The sequence below is a fragment of the Tamandua tetradactyla genome, chromosome 1 (assembly GCF_023851605.1).
Source record: "Tamandua tetradactyla isolate mTamTet1 chromosome 1, mTamTet1.pri, whole genome shotgun sequence".
Taxonomy (NCBI): Eukaryota; Metazoa; Chordata; class Mammalia; order Pilosa; family Myrmecophagidae; genus Tamandua; species Tamandua tetradactyla.
In genome coordinates, this window is record NC_135327.1 from 224,495,164 (window position 1) to 224,513,122 (window position 17,959).

Sequence of the window (17,959 nt, forward strand, 5' to 3'; positions counted from 1 at the left end):
GCAAACCATGGTAAACTGAGGTTTCCCTTTACTTTATCTCATTTTACTTAGTAGAGTATGAAAAGACTCCTTGATTTTCAATTCTGAAACAATTAAAAATCCAAACAAATAAATATGTATGATTCATTTCTTTTCCATTGTTTTACTTGAGAACCATGCTTCATTTTGAACAGATCACCGAAGTAAGCCCCTGAAATTGCTAATTGAGGGGGAATTATCCCACAGGACATTCCTCCTATGTGGTTTTAAGCTTATTGCTAGAAAGATACACGCTGATCTCTTTTGCTAGGACATTTTCCTTCCATTGTGAGCCTTCTATTAAGCCAGCTGTCTGCAGGACAAGACAAAACCCATCACCCCAGCCTCTGTTAGGCTGAAATGTGTAGGTTGAAACAGTAACTCCAAGAAATTGAAAGCCTTGGGAAGTGATTCCAGGTTCATGTTTTGGGAAGTCTGGACAAACTCTACAAAGCACACTAGGAGAAACAAGCACCTCAGTGTATCCCCAGCCAGGCTTAAGGGGTTTTCTGAACCTCACATCTAACTTTCACAAGGACGTGATGATAAAATCAGAATGGCTGCCAAGAGGGTTTTGATAGATTCTGACTGGAATGGTGACCATGAACCCTCTCCAAGGCCTTCCTTCCCCTTCGCTCCTGACCCCAAACACCTCAATTTCACTGAAGTCCATTAAGGCCAGGATCTCAGTATTGAACTTGTGCTATATGGAGTATCTGAGTTATCCATGTAGAATTAGAGACCACACACATGCAGTTTTTAAACAGTGTTAAAACGTTTTCAACATGCTCCCGTATGATACTGCTGGGAGAATAAATTCGGTGAAACCCTTAGAAAGGCAATTTGGACTTAAGTATCATGTCCTTAAGAATGTTCATATAATTTAATTAAGTAAATATGCTTTAGAAATAAAAAAAAAAAAATAGAGATGTACTGAACACATACAGACGTCCTCTGGAGAATGGAAAGGACATTTATAACAGCAGTTCCAGACAGAGTGAAATGCATCTAGACAACAATAGTCTGTGCTGACTCCATGCTATGTATTGTTCTTAGCAGCTTATATTTATATTTTTCAACACATTTAATATTCATACCACTCTGAAGTGGGCGCCACTCCCTTTCCATGTTATAGAGAATTATAGAGAGGTACTGGTCTACCCCAATGCGGGACTGAGCGCTGAACCCTGCAGCCACGCCCCAGTCAGCTCCTCGCAGCTGCCTCATTTCTGATTTAGTCACACACTCAACGTTACACAGTTAAGTGTGTTTATCAGTTATCGTCACAGTGTGGAAAAGCACGTTACCATGCCTAGTGAGAAAAGACACATGATCACAGATGTGCGAAGAACAAACTCCTGCACTTAGAAAAGGAGGCTCAGAAGTTTTGCCACCAACATGACATTGGTGCGGATCCTTGGATGGCAGAACTCTGATTTTCTGCTATTTCTTCCATTTTTTCAAAGTATGCATGAATCGCTTTTTAGATGGAAAAATGTAACTTGTTTCTTTTAACGCTTACACAGTGTTGTCTGCTTCCACCCGCATTTCTCCCGACTTCTCTCTTCTTTGCTTCACCTGAACCTCCACCGTGCCCGCCCCGCTTCCTCCCAGGCCTTAATTCTCCAGATTTTCATTCTTCCTGCGGCTCCCCACCCTCACCCCCACCCCCACCCCCAGCCCCAGCCCATAAGTCTCAAAAGCGGAGAGAGAGAGAGCCCCTGGGTGCCCAGTGGCCGCATCCTTCTGTGCTCTCCCAACGGGTGTATGTGATAGGAGGAAGGGGCACCAAAGAGGAATTTTCTGAAAAACCAATAATTATTTAATGTTTCTAAAATTTCTGAAATGAAATTATTTGGTTCTAAATTTTAAGCCCTCCCACCCCATTGCCACCAGGCTCTCCATCCAGTCCCTGATTCTAGAGCCTGCTGGCCTTCTAGCACTCCCTGCAAACTGCCCTTGCCTCTGCCCTCCCATGTGGGAATGGCCGGTGGCCCTGAGGCCCTTTCCTGGCCCCCCTGCTGGGGCCTCTTTCCTGCAGCTCATTTGCTTTTCCTCCTTGCTCTTTCTTCTCCCAGGCCTGATTTACTTCCTTTAATGTGATGCTGCCTTCAGGAGGTCAGCTGTCCTCAGGCTGGCCTCTTGCTCCCAGGAGAGCGTGGCTGGCTAGCTCAGCTCACTCCTGAGGCCACGTGCACACTTGGCCGAGTCCGTTCCATGACCCGAATTTCCCCTGGCTAGGAGCAGCAATGCGGGTGCCTTAAGTGCAAAGTCTAGAGTCCCCTCGTTTTCCCAGGTCCCCCGTCAGCTCCTGGGTCAGGGTTTGGAGTTCAGTACAAGAACGCCTGCTCCAGCTAGGCTAAGGAGGGGCTGACGAGGCTGGAGGAGCCTGCCCAGGAGACTCTTTCCTGGGTCCCTGGCTCCTAACTCAGCACAGTTCGGTGACAGATAGAAAAAAATGCTGAAGTCTAGGTCTAAACCTTTACTACCGGTGAACAATTTTTGTTTTACCAGTTTTCTCAAACTGCAGTCCTTCAGTACCTAAAAGTGAGGAAAAACTGGGAGCCTTAAAAGCATAAGGCATTTCAACCCGTGTTCACCTCACCCACTTCCTTTGTCATTTCATACCTGCCCCATGACTAGCTCGGCTCACCTTAGACCCTCTCTCTCTTCCTTCCCTTCTTCCTGAAAGGCAGCTTCATCTATGTTCTATTAAATAAGAGTGCTTTCAACTTTCCTTTGTTTCCAGACCTAACAAGCTCAAATGCTATGCTTAGTTTTTCCCTCCCAAAAGGAAAAAGAAAACACATTTTAAAAATCTGATTATACCCCGATGCTCACAGCAGCATTCTTCACAATAGCCAAAAGGTGGAAGCAAAGTGTCCTCAGCAGATGGATGGGTGAGTGCAAACCGTGGAATATGCATGCAACGGAACACCAAAGGCAGGAGGCTCTGACACATGCCACAACATGGATCAATCTTGAAGGCATCACATTAAGTGAAAAAGGCCAGACACAAAAGGACAGATACTGTAAGATCTTGCTGACACGAAACACTAGAATATGCAAATTCCCAAAGATAGACAGCAGATTAAAGGTTAGAGGGGGTGGGGAGGGTAAGGGGTGCCATTGCTTAATGGGTACAAAGTTCCTGTTTGAGGTGATGAAAAATTGAGGTAGTAGATATTTGTGATGATATTGTGGTATAATTTGTTTTTTAAAAAAACCTAATGGTAAAAGTAATGAGCATTGGAAAGGTGATGGTGGCGCAGTGGCAGAGTTCTCGCCCGCCGTGCTGGAGACCCGGGTTCAATTCCCGGTGCCTGCCCATGCAAAATCAAACAAATGAACAAACAAAAAGTTGTGAGCATTCATTGCAAATAAACAAACAAAATCAGGCAATATTTAAAGGTGTGAACAAGAAAGTGGCACCCCGGACATCTCCTCGCAGAGAGGTATACATGGCTATTGACCACTTTGGTTTTAGAGCTTCTGAAACATTACGTTTCCAACCTCATGGCCCCACCACCTCGGTGAGCCCAGCAAATGCTCCTTCTGGTTTCTGTGGCTTTCTCATGGCATCCCATCATCTGTAAAGGCCCCAGCCTTTCCCTCCATCCGCCCCTGATTTTAAAAGTCTGGCTCAAATCCTGCCTCCCAGGCCTCTCCAATCTCTGGCAGGCAATTTGACTCTCAAATATCTCCTTTTGATGTTACTGTACGTCCCCACCTACCTCACCCACTGTCAGGGAGCCGGGAAGGTGCCATGCCCTTCTCCAGAGCCTAACAGTAGATGTCTGTCTAATAAAGACATAGGAATAAATAAATGTTTAAGTGCCTGGCTTCTTTTTAATTTAGCGAAAGTTCTTACTCGATTCTTGTAAAGACGGAACCTAATTTCTTTTTATAGGCTCCTGGGCTATAGGCCAGTGATCATTCACATGGATATCCTGAAAATGTTTTAAAACCCTTGCCTCCCCTCCCCAGCCCCCCCCACCCCCGCCTCCCCTCCCCCAAGGACCCCATCTATTCCTGGAGTGGCTGTGAGGTTCAGGAGCCAATCGAGGCAGGGATTTTCCCCAAGGCAGTACTTTGGTCCCAGCACAAAGTTGATGAGGTGCTGGGACATTATTTATTCCCTGCTCACTGAGCTGCCCCTCGCCCCCCTCCTCTCTGTAACCACCCCATCAATTTACACAATCCTTAGCTCCTGGAGTGAGGACTCCTCTGTAAATCAGGGCTCAAATCGCCCATCGCGGCTCAGGTGCCCAGGTGATGAATGTGCTTCTGCATCTTCTTGGTGCAGAAGGTTCTGATGGATTTTAAAAAAAGGTTCCAATGCAGCAAGGGGCTGGGAAAGGCTCCGTGCCGTGGGGGGATAACGCTGGAGGACTCTAGATATGGCAAGTCCGTGTTAGAAGGGAAAAGCTCACAGCAGAGGGTGGGGGCAGGTTTGTGGTCTATTTTCTGACCAAAAGGCACTCATGTAGAATTTGCAAGTTTCTAACCGACAAGGGTTCAGGTTTATGCTCACCTCTCATCGCATTTGATCAGAATCACGCTGTCCGTCCCAATCCCCAAGGCCGCAGCTCCCTTCTTGAGAGAAAAATGACTCTGCAGAAAGCATATTTACGATTAGTTGCATATACATCCAAGATCCGTGCCTCCGCCTGGTTTTTGGTTGTGTTTTAAATGTCTCTCCTTCTAGTTCTAAACTGTCTCTCTGAAACCTGGGACGCTGAGAGAAGGTGGCCTCTGCCGCTTGGGCTTTTTGGGGGAAAGATTACAAGACCCTGGAAATTCTAAGTGGACCTGACACCCCAGCACACAACAACTCCAGGGCAATTTTGCATACAAGGCATAAGAGCTCATTATCTGTCTCCAGCAGTCACGTCTTGTGGCTTCCGGAACTACATTTTGCTACCAGAAGACTATACTCAGTTTCTTCCAAGTTCACTGAAATTGTGTGCATTCAACTAAAATGAGAAGTTGGCCCTAAATCCAGCCTCTTTATCCCAGAGTGGTTGGATGGGGCCATTTGTTGTGTGGGTGACTGCCCAGTGGAGAGACCCCTTCTCCAAGCTGCAAAGAGGCACTGTATATTAACTCTAGCAGAATGACTTGTCCGTGGGAGGTGAGCAGGCCACGTTGGCAAACTACCAGGGGGAGAGACGGAATTTTTTCTTGTGCTTTCAGTTATTGATTCAGGGTGGGATTTTGAATCTCAATGGTTGTAATCAGGGTGCAATTTAGAGTGCTGAGAAAGCCTAACCTAAGCCCAGCTGTACTGCATCTGCCCATCAGCCTCTTTCTATTAACTACAGATCATTAAGCTGTCCAAAAGGAGAGCTGTTTCCTCATTTACATCTCCAAAGGTTTGCTGACTGGAATTTTAAGTCGCAGTTCCAAAGAGGCCTACTGTCTTCCAATGCCCACTCTGGACTCATCTGACCTCTTAAATATGCAGCATAGAAACTGTTGACACATATTTTTAGGAGGGGTGTGTGCATCTAATGAGCAAGAAGTCACGTTTATAACAGCATCAGATGATGTAAGCAAATAAATGAAGCAGCGAAAAGACAAGTTTCAGAGGCCCAGTGTGGCTAGAGGTAAAACGAGAAAGGGCCATTAGCCTTCCTTTACAACATCAGAAAGATCCAGTGGACAGTCATTGCCAAGATCCCTGGGAACAAGGGGAGCTAGCCAGATTGGGTTAGAGTTTGTAAAGATGCGTGACTCCTTTTCTGCCCACCCCTTCCAGCCCCCCACCCCCCAAGGAGAAATGATTCTTTCTTGTTCACATTTACTGGCTTCTTTCATACATATCAGAGCACTGGGACATCTGGAAGAGGGAGCTGAGGGGACACTGCACTCTGCCTCTTATTGTCGGGAGGGCAAAGAATGGGGATGCCAGCTGCCCCCACCGAGCAAACACAAGCTACTCAAATTATGCCCTTCAGTGAATGGGCCCTTCCTTGTTAAACGGCAAAATGGCAAACTGGGGATAAGGGAGAGCTCTAGGGGTCCTGGTCAGTGAGAACAAGTCTTCTTGTCTGGTCTGTAATGAGAGAGGATCAAGTTTCTCAAAAGGAGAGCAGTTGCCCAGGATAATTGATCACTGTACCAAATACCACACATCCGCAGGGAAAAACACATTGCCCAAATAGAAAACTTAAAGATGGGGAACAAAGGTGATATGAGGCATCAGAAAGAAAATTAGAAACTGAACACTGAATCTGTGTATATTTTTCAAGAGAGAGAGCAGAGAAGCTCAACGTTATCCACAAATAGCAAGAGACCCATGAAGAGGAAGGAACTTGAGAGGGAGGGAAAAAAAAGACACTACCTAAATGAGGAGGAAATGGTGAAGACAGCTTAAATAGCATATCTCCCTGTGCTGGCAGATGGCACTTGTTGGTTGAGCAACATCTAAGGAACAGTTTCCCTGATGCTGACTAGCTGGAAACCAGGTGTCCAAGGACAACCCAACCTGGCCCAAAGGAGAGGGGTTAGGGAGTTAAGACCTGACGACCTTCCTATCTGAAAAGCTGTCCCAAGGTAGGCTGGGTGTGGGGCTGGTTTGCTCTGGGAGGCTTCTGAAAGCTTAACTATGAACGAAAATTGCAAGCTACAAAGACTCAGGTTCCTTAAATAAAGGGGTTCTCCTATGAGCTGTCCATCAACAGGATGGCTGGGGAATAAGCTAATGAGCACCCCTTCTGCCACCCTGAGTTGACTTGGGAAAAATATAAACATACCCCTGATGGAATCTGATGCTTACTTACCACGAAGTCGTATTTCTTTCAAAGTATTAAAGCCCATGTGCTTTTCATTCTATTCTAAATGAAAAGTTCAAGGTGGATGGGAGATTAATTTCACCATCATTTTTTAAAGAGATTGATAAAGACACTCTCTACATAGGCTATGTGGTTTGGCTTACTTTTAAAATATGTGCAAATAGATGAGGTTTTATGGTATAAAGTATTGTAATTTTTTTTTTCAAAGCAAGATTTCTGAGTTTGAGTTGGATGAGATTGTCTGGAGTAAGAATAAGTGGGAATGAAACCCTGTCAGGCTGGAAAAAGGCTTAAACTCCACTTTCCATGCAGCCCTATGGCTTGAGGCCACAGCTTCCCTTCCTTTGCTCTTTAATGGGGACAGTAAATCTTACCTCCCTTTAGGGATGGAGGGAAATTAAGGTGAATGGCAGGATGCTAGGAAAACCATTTCAGTCTCTCGGCATGCTGGGTTCTCTCCCTCTATTAGAATTTAGATAAGCAGTTTGGAAAGCTGCATTAATTCTTTTAAGAAGTCTTTTAATTAATTCTTTGAAGTCATTGTTAGACACACCCAGATATTTAACTGGGACTGAGGTTTAGCTGCCCAGCAGACCACAGGGATTCAGGGGAAAGCCTGGGCGGAGGGCTCAGGGAGCAGAGAGGTTCAGGAACCGAGTGCTCAGTGCCCAGCTAGCTCCCCCACCTCCTCTCCTGTCTTCCAGCCCCCTCCCCTTCCTTCCCCTTGCTCACTCTACCTGATGATACCCACCTTCCTGGCATTCCTTGAGCTTCCTAAATTTGTTCTTGCTCCGGGCCTTTGCACTAGCTATTCCATTTTCCTGGAACACTCTTTCCTTGTATATTTTTATGGCTCCCTTCCTTATTTGATTCAGGTCTCTGCTCTCCTATTACCTTCTCAGAGAGACCTTTTATAGCCCACTCCCACCTCACTCTCATGCTGCCACCTGATATTATAGTATATGTTTATTAGTTCACTGTATCTTATTAGCATATCTGCTACAGAGAGCATGGACTTTGTCATAGTATATAGTCAATAAATTGTTGAATTTGCTGTCCATATGCTCAGCAGACAAGGCTGTCCACTATTTTTTGCCATAAATCTTTGGCACCAAATGCTTGGTGATGTATTGCCCTGGTGATGGTGCCAAATGACTCTGGAGTAAATGGACCCCAGGGCCTCTAGTCTAAGGCCCGTTCTCAAAGCAAGTCCAGAGGTTCTTGGCTCCACCCTAGCAGGTCTAGAGAGAGCTCTTACCAACTAGGAAGCAGCTGTGGGCCCTCCTGACCAGACCAACTGCTTGGGGGAAGTAGGAAGCAATCCAGACACTTCCAAAGGAATAAGGAGGAAGGCACACTAGACTGGAAATCCATCTCTATGTCTTGACATTCTGCCAAAAGTTCTACTTTCTATCTCTAAGATCTATCAATTATCCTTGGCCTGAATCTTTTGTCCCAGCACGTCTTGTGGTGGAACGAATGAGAGTGTGTGTGTGGATGCTGAACAGGGGTGAACGGGGATCATTCTATCCCAGGGATCTCCCAAAGCACATCTTGAAGCCCAACTGATGGAGCTGGTATCTGCTTCTTTGACCTCTCCTCAGGGCTTGGACTGCCCAGCCCCCTCATCTGCCCCTCGCTTTCCTCCTCCCTCCACCCCTCCCTCAGACTCACTAATTGCCTCCTATGCATCTGAATATTTGAGGACAGTGATGCTACATCTCCCTTAGAAAGACTATTCACTCTTGTTCCTGCTTCTGCTCAAGTGGTCTGAAAGAGCAAATTCTGCTTCTTAAAGCATCTGATTCACAAGGAAGCTTTTACCCTGTGACAATGCCTCATCGATACCTAATTACTGTGATCTGGAGGGGAGGCCCTGTGCTTCCAGGCTCTCTGAGATTCACGCGAGCTGTGACTCAGCCCAAGAGGCATGTGCCTGAAGCTGCCGCATTATCATCCCCCCCAAGTTCTAACCGATGGTTTAAAGTTACCCCGCTGTGAGCTGGGGCCACAAGTATGTGTCACCAGAATTCAATTTTACATGAAGAGATACAAGAATGGCATTCGGTGACAAGCACACACATGGCTAGGAAGCGTGTATTTGGTCACAGCGACCACGCTAATGGAAAGCAAGCACGCCCATAATGTTAGGGTGAAATGAAAGTGTGCAGTGGAAGGAGGTCACCTGGGGCAAAATGACTGGGTTTGCCTCTTGGCTCTGCTAGGCAAGCTGCATTCTAGTTTTGACCCATTGTTTGCTCAACTGTGATGACAAATTCCTCTCTCTCCACAGAGTTGGTGTGAGAAGGGCAGATAACGTAGGTGAAGGGCTGGCGGTGACCCAGAGCTCAGCCGGTGCCCAAATGTGGCCCTTCATGTTTTGCCATCCTCCTACCTAATGTGATGCCATCTTTAGGTCTTCCCAGCTCCCCCGAGCAGAATTTTAAGACCTTCAAACAAAATTCATGTCAATCTACTTCATGTCTTAAAATATATGCCATATAGAATATATCAGGAAATCTCAAAATGATACAGTAACAGTAGAGACTCTGAACTCTTCTAAGGCTACAGGCCCTTAACTGGGGCTCTGGTATTCTGGGAGAGGTAGACTACCCATCTTCTGGGAACAATTTGCTCTTGGATCACTGTGTTCACTTACCAAAGGCAAACTAAAGCAGACGTGTCCCCTGACTTGCAGCGACCCTACCAGTTTCGCAAAATCTTGCCTCTTGGGCATGCTCAGTTTTTTCTTAGCAAGGGACCCTGGGGTGAGCCAAGGAGTGGGTAATAATTATGGCAAAGTTAGCTGCCACTTGTGGGGAGTTTGCCTGGTGCCAGGTATCATAATCCTCATTTTATAGACAAGGAAAAATGAAGTCGTGAGCTGAGGTCACTCGCCAGGAGGTGGTACAGCAGGATCTGTTACCATTTCTAGTGACTCCAGAACTCATGGCCTTAACCACTAACCCAAAGAAAAATCCATCTATCCAGTCATTCCCAACCTGGCACTTGGAGCAAGAAAGAGCCAATCACGGTGTGGAATATGATCTCAGAGAACTGGGAAGCCTGGCTGTCCCCTGCAGACCTCTGCCCCTTCCTTTCTCCCCCAGTGCAGGGTGTAATTCATGAGCGCAGGCCCTGGTCTGTCTTGCTCATTGCTGCCTGTGACAATGCCTGGAAAGTAGCAGCACTGCCCGAATGAAGGAAGGAATAAGTCAATTTCACTGTCCAGTGGATGGAGTTGGGCTATACTGCCTCATTTGTCTCCTATTGCAATGCAAGTATCCCAGGAGAAGTCACACTTAAGTTTTAGCAAGGACTTCCACCCCAGCATGGCTTTCAGGATCTTTCCAGGGAGTAGATGTGATGAGACTAGATAGAGGACAAAATAAGATGAGGGGCAGAGAGTGAGGATCTCAAAATGAAGAGAAGAGAGGAATGCAGAAGGGAGGCCGAGGGTGCTGCAGGTAAACTAAGTTCATGGCACAACTGCACTTACTGTCAGTTCCATCAAGCTAAGCTTCTGTCTAATGGGGGAGCATTCCATATTTAGCAACTGTCTTTCTCTAAGCTACTCAGCTCACTGGATTTGTTTGTTTTGTTTTTAGCATAAAGGAGATTTAGTTTTGGAATTGAAACTCTGTCAAATAGTGTTGCTCTTTGAAGGCTGTCTTTCTAAAGCAATGGTGAAAATGACCTCCCGATAAGGGGCTGAGATCATAGAGGGCTGCCATGGGACATCCGTGACTGGCACAGGGAGATGGGGCCTGAGCTTGGACTGGGGTGAAGAGTGGAAAGTGAAGACGGTATGGCGGTCTGCCCAGGGCATCTTGATGTCTGCGATGATGCTGAGCAACATTGTTTTCTGTTTTATTGAAGCTATTTCTGGAAAAGCTTGGGTCACATGCAGAAATGAGAGGAATTTGGAATGAAGCTCGTGGTTTGGAATTTTGAAGGATTCAGAGCTTGAGATGTGAATTACTGATCTGAGACCTGAGCCTCACTCTATACCCGCTGTCAAGGAAGGACCTAAAACTCATCAGATTGATTTTGCCAGGATTTTCTAGCACTGAAGATTTGGGGGAGGGAGGGAGACTCCAGCAAAGCTTGGGTGTTGAACCACACTGACCTTTAAGATTCCTTCAGTGAAGGGAAGGCGATGACCCTCCAGCAGAGCACGGGTGCTGGGGCAGGTGCTCTTTAAGACCCCTTCCAATTCTGAGAGTCTGTCATTCTATACTTCTTTGGAGGAAAGTACCCTTGCAACTCTCTGCTCATAGCTTAAATGCCATCCCTTCTGGTGGCCAGAAAGGAGCTGGTATGTAACAGAAAGAGAGAGAAGCATCATTTTGAAAACAAAAGATGATCCTTGCTCTCTTGAAACTGTGAAGTTCCTTCTGGTGCCAGAAGGTGAATGGAGTCTCTCCATGCCATTTTCAACTCTATGGCTCAAAAATACCGAATTATAAACTCAGTGTTCAGAACAGGGGAAACAATGGTCACTTGGTCAGGTTCAATAGCTCAGGAAATTGTATTAGCCCTCGAATAAGAGCCTGAAAAATGAACCAACATGCTATCAGGTGAACCTAGAGAAGAGAACTGTGCCATCTCTAAACCCGAGCTTCAAGGGCAGAACTCACTTCTAAGAGTGTACCTGTCTAGAAAGGTTTGAACCAAGTCTTCAAGGAGCCGGAAGAGCATTTAAATGAGCTCCCAAAGCCCCAGCCTTATGAAGAGGAATTTTTGGTGGGGAGAAGGTGGTTAACGGTTGAACATCACTTCTATGTTAAGGAAAAAATAAATGGTAGACATTTGATTCAAGAAGGTACAAAATGTGCAATCGATTGATGAGCTCTGGCATGCGAAACTCTATTGCTGAGTCTTTTAATCCTGTTTCTGCAATGGTTGGTTGGGGCTGAGAACAGCACTGACCTGGGAGCCAGGAAGGGTTGATCCTGCCTCTACTTACCTAATCGTGAGGCATCTGGCAATCACTTAACTAGCTTGCTTCATTTCTTCAGTTTTAAAAAGCTGGTAATCTGTTTCTGCCTGTCTCACAAGTTTGCTGTGAGAATCAAATGAGCTTACATAGATCAGAAGTGTTTTTAGAAACTGTCAAATAGTAATCAGAGATAAGATAGTGTGCATTTAAAAAATAGTTCATCTGTCAAAAGTGACAAACCTTTATTTAGAAACAATTGATATTTTAGGAAAGGTTCATAATTCTAATGTTCTTTCACAATTATGTGCACAGAGGGAGATACAGGAAGGAGAGAACCACATGGCTGCTCTGTATATTGGAATCACCATGGTTTCCCTTGGAAATAAAGAAGGAGACCCCAAGTCTGCAATATCAAGAAAAGAAGGTTTAGAAGAATTTTCTCAGACCGCACAGTCTGTTTAGCTAAGGCTAAACTGATCTATGTCAGAGTTGAGCCTGAGAAGCTCATGCAAAAATCAGACAGCACAGAGCAGCTTGACGGTAGACCAACCTGGTTTCTAGTTTGGGAACAAGATGGAAGCCCAAAGAAAAAGAGGCTCAACCATCTGGGCTTTTTGAGGCGGAAGATGCAGTAACATGTAGCTATTTAGGGATCTAAGAACACTTCAAGGAAATGGTAATCATAAAAGAAATAGAAATTACATCATGCTTTCTGCTCCTGGAGAAGCCGAGAGATGAAATTTATAAGATGGGTGGGACAGGGCGGGTAGCAGCAGTAAGCAGAATGTTCCCCACCAAAGATATCCACATTCTAATTCCCCAAACCTGTGGACACATCACCTTTTATGAAAAAAGGAACTTTGTAGATGTGGTCAAGGACCTTGAGATGGGAAAGTTATTCCCATCTGGAGGTTATCCAGTGGGGTGGGGGGCATTGTAGACACAAGGGCCCTCATAAGGGAAAGAGGGAGACAGAGGGTCAGGAGAAGATGTTCCAATGGAAGGAGATCCCAGGGACAGGGAGAGGGAAGGAGAGGGACATTTGAAGATGCTACACCGTTGGCCTTGAAGACAGAAGAAGCCACAAGCCGAGGAATATAGGAGGCCCCTAGGGGCTGGAAAAGGCATGGAAACGAATTCTCTGAATGAGCCTCCAGGAACAATGCAGCCTTACCTGACCCATTTTAGATTTCTGACTTCCAGGACTGTAATATAATAAACTCATGCTGTTTTGAGCCACTACCTTTGTGGTCATTTGTTCCAGCATCACTGGGAAATTATATGCGGTGATTTCAGGTTATAGTCTGCTTTGTTAAATTTGACCCCAATTAGTGGAGGAAGGGCATGTCTCAAAAGGGACAAAACCCAAAATATACTGAAAATGAGATGATCAGGATAATTTGCTTCCTTTACTTCCCTGGCTACTGCTGGGTTTGTGAAATGTATCCAGCTGCTTCTGGTCTGTGCCTGCCCTTTGTTTCCTTGCTGTGAAAACACACACACACACACACACACACACACACACATGACCACATGCACCCATGCACGCATACACTCCAATTAGAAAAAGGAAATGTTCCTTGGTTGATGAGCCCCACTGCCACCTACTGCCTCTCCTGATTGATGTCACCTTATAGGAGCCCCTGGTCTTTTATAGACCCCCCTCTTGTCTCCCCTTCAATTCCCCTTATTGCAGCCCCTGGTCTCCCTCTTGACCCCTCTCCTCCTCCCCTTTGATTTCCCCAGTCCTTAAAGGGCCATTAAAGGGCCTCTTGATTTTCCTTGAGGAGTTGTTTTGTAGATCCAGGCTACAGTCTTACAAATTGCATTAAGCTGGTGCTATCCTGGAACAGACTTTGTTCCTGGTTTATTCCCTGCCCTGGTGATGGGAGGTCCAGGCCCAGGACACTGCTCACAGCTGCCCTGTGGATTTGCACTTATCTGTGGCTCTGCTTGGTGGAGGGAAAGTCGGCTACCTGGATGGCTAAAGCTGCTTGGCTCGACTTCCATGAACAAGATAGACCAATTTTCCTTCAATTCCTGGGTGGTAGTAGTGGGAACTGTTTCAACCCCTTAATGGTCACTGAAGGGACAAGAAGGCTTGTGCCCTGGGCTCAACAAGGAAGACCAGGTTATGAGCCTCCTACCGGCCAGGCTTTGCTGTGACAAATCTGGCTCAAAGACCAGACATACTAAGACCCCTGTGCAATTTCTATACCCTGATAAACCTCTGATTGAATCAGCCAAAGAGCACCAGTAGATCTTCAGGCCCCACAAGGATAGAATATCTGGCCAGCTGACTGAATTTTCAAACAAAAAGATTTTATCAGTAGGATATTTGGGGCTTTTGAGATGTAGAGTCATGGTGCTGACAGCCCCAAAGAGTTCTGAGATACCCTGCCTCATTCTGTCTCTCTCCCACAATACATGCACATGCATGGGAGAGTGGCAGGTAGGAACTACAGAGGTGGAAAACATTCTATTTTACCTTTGAGTCTTCCTGAATTTCAAAGGACAAGGAGGACACCCCATTCTCCCTTGGTCATTCACTTCCCCAACATTGTGCTCCAGAAATAGAACTACTGGGGATAAAGCATTTCTAGACATTGTTTCTTCAAGCTGGAATTTACAGAATGTACCCTTAACCTTGGAAAGAACAGAAACACGTACATGTTCGGATGTAAACGCAATGAGCCTGGGAACAGCAGCCATCCCTTTCTCCTTGACTTCAGGAAACATCTTGAAGCGGGCAGTCAGCATGGCGTACATGTTGGAAATGGCTCCACCTAAGGCGCACAGCAACACACAGTTGCATTTTCTGTTCATTCTCAAAACTGTGTCACATACAAGAAACATTCCTTATTTTCACCAATTTAGAGGTCTCCTTGGACACAGGAGAAGACCTTCTCATTAGCTACCCCCTCAAACTGAATTCTCAAAGTATTTAAGGTGCTAAGTTATCAAAGATGGCCAACTGGGCCCGTCTGTAAGCTGGGTGCTCTCTCCAAACCTCATCTCTGCCACTGAGGTAAACTGCAATTGCCTCTGCTCTTGCTGGGCATTTGAGGAGGCTTTTAAATACAGAGACATTTTTGCCCTCCTTCCTGACTCTCAAGGATGGTCATTTTGCATTAGGTCTGTGACAATTCCACTTAGATCTTGATGGAAAACACTCAGTTGTTTTCATCTCAGCTCCTGAAATGCTTTACACTGGACTGAGACAAAATCATTTGCTGTTAATCATTTGGGCTGTTGATCAACAATCTTTACAGAGTGCGCAAAAAGACCCAAACCCATTTCATCATGTTCATCTGTCAATTCTCCAGATTATTCCCTCTCAAAGACATCACTGAAGTAAAACTATTATAGTTAACAAGATCTTATTTTGTAATTATAGGAAAACACCCAACTAAGGACATTTTATTAAGGGCATTTACTGAATTGCTTGTCCTGTGTGATCCTGAGATGATGGAGAGATTTCATATCATAAGAGTTGTATCTTACAAGTAGGGTCTCACTTTGACAAGCAAAGTTGTTGGGAAGTTTAGAATATTTGTTATACAGGAAAACGCCAGATTGTTGTGAATGCAAATGAATGTGCTGGTGTGGAAGGAATGGAATCATGAGGAGTGAAGGTGCTGGCTCTGCTTCCCACACAAAGGGGGATGCCCAGGCCCTGCTATCACATGGGAGCTCCCAGCTGCCTTCCCCTCTGAGTGCTGTGGAGCCGAAGGGTTCTCTGGGCCAGGCTAAATGGCCCAAGCAGGACCATGACTTTCACCCTATTAGCCCTGGGCTCTGACCCAAGCAGGCTTCCTGGCACAGGGCAGTAACCACCCAGATTTTTGGCTCTGCCATTAATACATATGAGGGCAATTCCTATCCTTTCCGGATCCCTGAGACAGAGACAAGAAGAATCCAGTTCATGCCTGCTCTGAGCAGACAACCCGTATAAAAGGATGACCATGCAGGATGCTACTGTGTAAGGGGTCAGCTTTTAATGAAACTTTCACACAAGCTCATGGTTTCTCAATCTTGGTACAATTGACATTTGGGGCTGGATGTCTCTCCATTGGGGGGACTGTCTTGGGCACTGAAGGACGTCTAGAAGCATCTCTGGCCCCTACTCTCTGCATGTCTTTAACACTCTCATCCACCCCCACACCAATAAAAAATGTCCTCAGACACTGCCAAATGTCCCCTGGGGGGTGGGGGCAAGTGCCTCTGGTTGAGAAGTACGGCTTGCTGCAGGGTTCTCAGAGAGGCTGGGGGAGGCAGGAGGGGAGAAGGAAGGGGGAAGATGTTCACTAAGAGACTGACTGCACAGTAAAGCAGCATTCAGCCTGCCTTCCTACTGCTTGTTTTCAGCCCAGTTATCCTCTGTCCAAAGGCTCAGCACCCCTGAGAGGGATGAATTGCAGACTGTTCCATGCCACACAGACATGAGGACAGGAGTGTGGCTCTGCATGCCCTTACTTCCCAGAACCTTCCAGAAAAAAAGATGCACAACAAGTCCTGAGACATTTTCAAAATGCTGCTGGATAGACAAAACTTTCTGACTGAGCCAGACTTTCCCTAAACCCTCCATGACTTGCTGAGCATTGAGGAGTGCTCTAATCCTCTCTGGTTCTCACATTATATGATTTCCTTTAGGAGTCTCAAAGGACTTTCCGCTAAGCCTGAAGCCTCTGGATGTTACAGCAGGACATGTAAGGTAAACTTAGCTGAGCTATGTATTCAAATTGGTGACAGACCTAACTCTTCACATTTAGTATCTGGTATAAGACTTTTAGACCCAAGGGACGAAAGCTATGAGATTTCCCCTAACCCTACCTCTCAAATCTTAACACCTCTTCCTCCAGGAACAAGCTAGAAGCTATCTAGAAAAGCATCAATTAACAAATAAGGATGCTAGGAGCCATCCCTCCTCTGTGTTGTCTTGTAGAAAGTAGAGCAGAAACAAGTTGCCAATGACCTTTTCTGCATTGTTTACAGAGTAGAGTGACGTCCATGGTTTCCATCTTGGGGTGAGGGCATATGGGTCTATGTAGGCTCCAAGGAAGGAAGTCAATAATCAAGCTGGAGTCTTCTCTACTTGACAATTCCCCATGTTCAGTGAAGGTGGGGACAAGCACAAAAGCCCTTCCTAACCTGGTGGGACTATCATAGAAGGGTTCTTTCCCTGGGTGTATGTTTTCTGGGCAATTGGGTCCCATAACCAACCAGATAAGAAACCCTGGTGCTAGCCTCCTTAGTCAAGTTTTTAGGGTTGACAGGTGCAGCTGTAATCTCCTTACTTCTGGGAACCAGCCAAAGAGAGCCTAGACTGCTCTCAGGTCCCTCAGGGGCAGCTCAATCGCCCCATCAGCCACATAAGGGGTGGAAAAATAAAGGAAGAGATGGTGCTAGTCTCTGAACCCCACCTAATTCTTCATGAAAAATACCTTAGAAGCATCAGTCCCAGAAAACAATGACAAAGGCCTTTGCACAGGGGGTGATTTTCAAAGGAAAGCTAGGTACTAAGTTCCCTATGAGACAAAGGCCAGCTTAAAATTCTTTATAGCTGGTATTCCCTGGCTTTTTGAAATGAGAGAGAGCCTAATTTTCCCTTCCATTTAACTTCTACTTTTTCCTTCAGCCCCTGAAAAAGTGGGCTACATCTTAAAAAAAAAAAAACACTAAAAGAGCAGATAAGGACTTGCAGGCACACCTGTTTAATTTAAGCCCTGGCCTCGAGACTGCTGTTGCCTGCTCATCATTTTCCTTCCCCCTCTCCCCCATCATACCGAAACCTTGCAGATTTGCTGAAGATAGATCAGGACTGTGGCTTTGCTAAATAGGACATGATGACAAGTGTGGCTGTGTCCTCTCCAGATCTCAGTGTCCAGCACCCTGGGAGAGAGTCTGTCCTGTCCTAATAAGCCCCATCTTGCCACCAGCGAGATGACTGTCTGCAGGCCAGGTTTCTTTGCTATGGGTCAGTGACTCCCTTCCTGCAGCTTCCTAACTTGTTTTAACTCCCACATCCGGCTGAGGTCATACACAGACCAGGGAACCAGGGCATTTCTGTTTCAGGTTGGAAGAGGTGTAAATAATGGAGCTGCAAATGCAATGGCTGGTGATTCAAGGCAGGGTGGAAAAGATTAAATAGCATGATAAGGGGGAAGGGATGAGAAACCTCTTGCAGAAATCATTGCCCTCT

At 45.9% G+C, this 17,959-nt stretch overlaps 1 protein-coding gene across 1 annotated transcript in view; it reads right to left on the reverse strand.

Moving 5' to 3' along the window:
• GAD2 (glutamate decarboxylase 2) overlaps positions 1–17,959 on the reverse strand; it is a 68,904-nt gene that overhangs the window by 42,822 nt on the left and 8,123 nt on the right. Inside the window, exons 7-8 of the mRNA XM_077153490.1 lie at positions 14,428–14,543; positions 4,553–4,632 (exon numbers count right to left, since the gene is read on the reverse strand). Coding sequence (XP_077009605.1) covers positions 4,553–4,632; positions 14,428–14,543 — 196 coding nt within the window. The remainder of the gene's footprint in view (positions 1–4,552; positions 4,633–14,427; positions 14,544–17,959) is intronic.